The 6,137-nt window shown below is 44.1% G+C and overlaps 1 protein-coding gene across 1 annotated transcript; it reads left to right on the top strand.

Annotated features, from left to right (window-relative positions):
* Positions 1–1,329, top strand: LOC120676042 (E3 ubiquitin-protein ligase SINA-like 5). Its single transcript, XM_039957258.1, has 2 exons — positions 1–330; positions 482–1,329. The coding sequence occupies exons 1-2, from the start codon at positions 43–45 to the stop codon at positions 1,193–1,195; spliced, it is 1,002 nt and encodes a 333-aa protein (XP_039813192.1). The 5' UTR covers positions 1–42; the 3' UTR covers positions 1,196–1,329.
* The last annotated feature ends 4,808 nt before the right edge of the window (positions 1,330–6,137 follow it).

The following is a 6,137-nucleotide window of genomic DNA, read 5'->3' as shown; positions in this document are numbered from 1 at the left end:
ACTTCCTCCTTGCTCTCGGCGCTCGTCTCGTCTGGATAAGAGATGGCAGAGCAGCAGCACAAGAGGGGCTCGCCGCTGGACAGTGATGGCCGCCTGACCCAGGTCGCCAAGAAGCTCAGGGAGCTGGAGGCCATTGTACCCAGCTGCGTGGTCAACCAAGAACGAGAAGAACCAGAGGAAGGAGAGGTCAGCCCTGTCGGCGTCAGGAGAGCGGGAGCTGTGGCGCCGGCGGCGACCATGGAGGACGAGCCGCAGGTCAAGCTGCGGTTCGGCTTGTCCCTGTTCCACTGTCGCGCTTGCCTCCGCCCCCTCAGGCCTCCCACGGTCAAGGTGAGCTCTCCTGCTCCTACTGTGCATCCTCTCCTTGAGATCGATGGAGGCAATGCAATGATCTGTGTTCCTGGAAATCTTGAACCTTTCTGCATCTTTGCCGCGCGTTCACGGGTAAACGCAAACTCTTTGCCATGTTTTCTGGTCGCAGTGCAGCGCCGGGCACGTCGTCTGCGACGCGTGCCGCGGCAGCCACGCTCTGGCGTTTGCCGGCGCCGCCGCCTTCGCCCCCAGCCCCGACGTGGACGTCTACATGCGCGGCGCCAGGCTGGCGTGCCCCAACGCGGAGTTCGGCTGCGAGAGCTGCTCCGTCTACTACCAGGCCGGCGAACACGAGCGCGCCTGCCAGTGGGCGCCCTGCCGCTGCCCGGACCTTGGCTGCGACGCCTCCGACTCGCCGGCGAGGCTGGCCGCCCACTTCGCAGCCTGCCACGCCTGGCCCATCACCGACGTGAGCTACGCGAAGGTGCACAGGATCGCCCTGCCACGGGAGCGAGCCCTGCACTTCCTTGTGAGCAAGGAGGATTCGCAGGTGTTCCTCGTGTCCTCGTCCGCGCTCGGCGCCGGCGCGGCGTCCGCGGTGGTGGCGTCGCTGGCGTGCGTGCGGGCGAACGGCGACGCGGCGGCGGGGGCGCCGCTGTTCCGGTGCACGCTCTGGGTGCAGGACGCGCGCGGCGCCGGGAACGTGTCGAGGGTCACGTTCGCGGTGCCGAGCAGCGACCTGTCCGGCGGGTTCGTGGCCGCGGAGCAGAGCATGTTCCTGGCCGTGCCGCCGCGCCGGACCTCATGGTCCGCATCGACAAGGCTGCGTCCGCTGGTGGGAACTCCATCACTCCACCAGCTTAGGTGCCCGACCTTTGTGTAGCCGCGGGAGATCTTCTCCGGGTTCATCACAGTTTGATATTGTACCGAGATCAGCTCGGGAAGATCATCCAAACCAAGGATGCTTTTGCATTGTACGCTCCCTAGTGGAGAATTGTGATTAAGGCTGTGTAAAATATAGTCAAAATGTAAAATTTTTATAAATCGTATGCATGGTGTGCTAAATATAGTCAAAAAATAAATTGTATTATATAAATGAACTGTAAATCACGGATGAATCTAATAAGTCTAATTATGGCATGATTAGATACTAAATTGCTATAGTAATACTACAGTAAACATATTTTAATGATCCTCTAATTAGATTCATTAGATTCTTCTTATAGTTTACAGACGAGATTTGTAATTAGTTTTGTGATTAATCTATATTTAATATTTCAAATATTAAAAAAAATCAAAAACACAAAAATATAAAATGCAAAATGACCTAAACCCACCCTAACTAATATTACAATGCTGCCAGTTTGCTTTCTTCGCGGTTCATGAAACGCCGAGCTTGGGGGCTCGGGGCACATGTTTTGGAGCTTGGGACAAACTCTGCACTCTGCGCATCGTCGGGCTTCACTGGCCTAGCGGCCTGAAGCCTAGCGCCATACTGCCACAGCTGCTGAGAGCTATGCACAGTTCAGGGCAGCTCCACACTCTTCCCTGTTCCCCGTGGCATAGGCCCTGTTTCCGTATCACGAGTAGGGCACATTATTTTCGAAAAAAAATATCACATGTACGGAGTACTAAGGGGTGTTTAGAAACATGGATTTTAAAAAAATCCTAAGGACTTTTTAGTATTTAGAAGTATTAAATAAATATTAATTATAAAACTAACTGCAGAATCCTGGGGCTAAACTGCGAGACGAATCTAATGAGGTATCTTAATCTATGATTAGCGAATGGTTACTGTAGCATTACTGTAGCAAATTATGAATTAATTAGACTCATTAGATTCGTCTCGCGAAAAAGCACTCAGCTGTCAAAAAACATTTATAAACAAATTTTATTTAATACTATAAAATAGTAAGATTCTTTTGATGTGATAGGGACTTTTGAAAAAAGTCCTGGAGCCAAACAAGGCCTAAACGAATTTTATTTGCAAATTTTTTTCACATATGGGTATAACTTTTCACGACGAATCTAATGATAGTAATTAATCGAAAATTGTCTACAGTGATGTTACAGTAACCATCCTTTAATCGTGCAGTCAAAGACCTTATTAGATTTGTCTCGCGAAATAGCGCAGGGTTGTGGAGTTAATTTTGTAAATTGACTTTTTTTAGTAACCCTAATTATTGGTCAAAATTTTTGTGCTACTTGTGCTAGTCCAAACCAAACAGGGCCATAGCAAGTGGTTCTGACGGGCTTCTGTGTCCCAGTAAAGAAAAGATTTATCGCACGTTCGTGTTTTGTAGTGTCTGACTGTTTTTTTTCACAAGCACACAGATAAATAGATAGTTTGTACAATAAATTATCTGTCCGACTATTTACAAAACGGGATTGCTAGCGCCCGGACGTCCGATGAATGCTTTCCCATCAGACGCTCCGTCGGTTCAAGACAACATTGAATAGTAACATTCGCAACATAAAAAAAACTGCAACATAAAAAATCATCATTTGCAACATCAAAAAATATTGAAAAAATTGCTAACCATCCGTTGACAATGAGGAAAAAACCCGCCGCAACATCTGTTTCGTGTTGCATGGGACATTTAAATCTCTCATTGAAGACACAACATCCAGATTAAACACTTGCACCATCCAAATAAACACTTGCAACATCCAGATAAAATACTTGCAACAAAATACAACACAACGTCTAGATCTGCTTTTCTAACATCCGCTTGAAATACATGCAACATTTCAAAATCTCTACTGAAACATCATAAGATATCTATTGCAAAGTGACCACCTGGTGCTCGCCACAGCCCTAGGTCATCTTCAACCTCCAGAAGCTGCCCACCATGGCCGCCGCTCGGAGCTCCTCCAGCGGCCGGCACGGCTTACCCCTGACGCAAGACAGCGACTAGGGCGGGGGAGGTGCAAGGGAGCGGCGGCCCAGCCCCCACCACTTGTGCCCCACCCAGCAACCGCCCGGAGCAGTCCCCATGGCCGGAGTTTAGTGATGCTGGTGGGGACCTCTCCGTTACCCTAGAGCTCGCGGCTGCCGACGCGGGGTTCACCGCAGTCCACATGCGTCGCCGGCCGTGCTGGGCTTGCCGCCGCCCGTGCGGGCTCGCCGCCGGCTATGTGCTCCGCTGGCCCTTGGAGTTCATATGGCCGCCCTCGCACGCTGCCGCCGGCAGGAGCTCACTGTCGGTCTCGTGCGCGCGCCCCGCTCGCCGCCGGCGTGGTCAAGAAGCATGGAGGGGGATGGAATGAGAAAGGTGAATCTAGAATGGGGAATGGAATGGTAAGGGAGGCGTCCGATCGATCGGACGCTCGATCCCTAGCATTCCCGTTTGCAGAATAATTAATTTATCTTTTGACACACAAACTCATGTTGATCAAGTGTATAATTGACTTTTGTAGCCATTTTGTTGCATATCTATTTATACTATAAAAGGTGAAACAATTGAAACCCTTTCTCACCAAGATTAGGCCCACCGTACCCCTCACGGAGGTCCCACTTGTCAGACCAAAAGATTTGACGAAAGAGAGGGGGAGATTGGTTTTGTCAATGTTTTCCACCAAAATCCTATTATTTTTTACACCTGCAATTTCTTATACCCACATATTACTTTTCTTTAGCACACACATACTTTCCTTTGCACATACATTGACCCATAATTGATGTCATTTTTTCTTTTGGAAGGATAATAATTGACATCATTATTTATGGAAGGAAAAGAAAGACTTGTATTAATATATTATTTTCCTTTAGTATACACATACTTTTCTTTGCACATACGTTAACCCATAATTCACGTCATTTTTTCTTTGGGAAGGATAATAATTGACATCATTGTTTATGGAAGGAAAAGAAAGACATGTATTTTTTTAGAAAAAAATGGCAGCATTGCTTGATGGTTTTGGAAGGATATTAATTGACATCATTGTTTTATGGAAGAAAAAAGAAGATGCACATTACTTTTGGAAAGAAAATAAATAACATCATTGTTTGATGAAAGAAAAATTAAATACATGCCTGTGGCACGTACATCTTCCCAAGTATAAGAAAATAGACAACACATTCAAATAATTCGCATGAATCTTATATATATAACATATTAAATCATAAAACATATATAAACATTAATTCACATGGATTTTTGTATCGCATTTTAAGCCACCTATAACACATTAAATCATAAAAGGCATATAAACTAACCGAAAACATATTAAACTTATTTTTGTCATATTCTACACAAAGAAAAAAGATGGAAAATGTTTTTTTGCCATTTTATTATTTTTTATAATTTACTAGACATTTCTCAATTTTCAACCAGTAAGTAATATATTTAAAAAGCAGAAAATAAACACTTCTCAAGAGTAAATGTTACAGTTTTGAAATGTAAAATTGAAAAAAGAGTCTAACAAACTTCGTTTCACATTGTTGGATCAATACATAATTTAATATATATTTAAAAATCCTAGCACAAATAAATCTATAGATAAAAACACAGGACAATAGCAGGAGTATTCATATTTTTTAAATGTAAAGCATCACAAGACAGATCCAACAAAATAAGTTTGAGATCATTTGGACCTATATTTATTTTACTAAAAATTTCGCAAAATCATAAACACACAAGTATTACTAAGCGTCCCTTGCTTGCTAGCTTGTACTGTTTATCTTCCTCTATTTGTAAAACACACCGCGAAGGAGATTTTGGGGGGAGGATGGCGCGAATTTGGAGCGGCAAATGAAATCCTCCAACGCGCAACGGAGCATGGTCTCTGGCGCATCCCCGCAGTGCTTCCTCCAACGGGTGGAAATTCGTTGCTTCGGCCTAGGAGCACGCGCTTGGGGAGAAACGAGATGTTGATGCCGCAGTAACTCCGCTTGTGCAAGGGGGTTTCTGCAAATTTGCACTGCATGTCTACGGGTGTCGATGACCTGTTGTACGTGCCGTTAGGGCGCCAGCAATATTCTAAAAAAATAAGAAGTAGGCAATAAATGTACTACGAGTAATAGACATTGTTAGAGCGGGTAGTAATATAGCCTGGTAGCAAGCTTACTACTAGGCAACAAGGAAACTATCGAAAACCGGGGCTAGCTGCTACTCTTGACTCTTCTCTCCTATGTTGTTGCCGGTAATGGATGATGGGAGACAGAAAATAGTGATTTTTTTTTTATCTCAAGAGGACCCACCTTATTTCCAACCCTATAAGGAACCATTGTAGGATTTTACATATATAGCTATTTACAGTTTCTTTGGTCCCACTTTTGTTTACAGCTTCGACAAGATACATTGCTTATGCCCTTTAACGCCAACATCTTCCTTCCCTGTTGCTTTATAGTTGATATTCACAATTGATATTACATTACTATTAGATATTTAGGTATCAATTAGGACTAAATATAAGTTAATTATAGAACTAATTGCATAGATGGAGACTAATTTATGAGATGAATCTATTAAGTATAATTAATCTATCAATAGGATATATTTAATGTAGCATATTATTACTAGATTATGAACTAATTAGATTTAATATATTTGTCTTGCGAATTAATCTCCATTTAATCTTCATTTAATAAATTTATCTCACGAATTAGTCTTTATTTATATTATCAGTTTTATAGTTAGTTTATATTTAACACTTTTAATAGTGTTCAAACATCTGATGTGATGGCTATGACCAATAGCCTCCGCGATTTGTGCTCCTGCGGGCTAGTCTTTGTGAATTGTGATCGTGTCCTGCACTTAGATGGCGCCGGAGCCGCAGACAGCAGACCAGCAGTGACTTGGCAGCAACAATCCGTTGAAGTA

The sequence above is a fragment of the Panicum virgatum genome, chromosome 5N (assembly GCF_016808335.1).
Source record: "Panicum virgatum strain AP13 chromosome 5N, P.virgatum_v5, whole genome shotgun sequence".
Taxonomy (NCBI): Eukaryota; Viridiplantae; Streptophyta; class Magnoliopsida; order Poales; family Poaceae; genus Panicum; species Panicum virgatum.
This window is presented reverse-complemented; position numbering and strand designations above follow the sequence as displayed.

Excerpts from the sequence above, each read along its gene's own strand:
- LOC120676042 (XM_039957258.1), top strand. The coding sequence starts at position 43 with ATGGCAGAGCAGCAGCACAAGAGGGGCTCGCCGCTGGACAGTGATGGC. Across the intron at positions 331-481 it reads TCAGGCCTCCCACGGTCAAG|TGCAGCGCCGGGCACGTCGT; the intron begins GTGAGCTCTCCT and ends TTCTGGTCGCAG.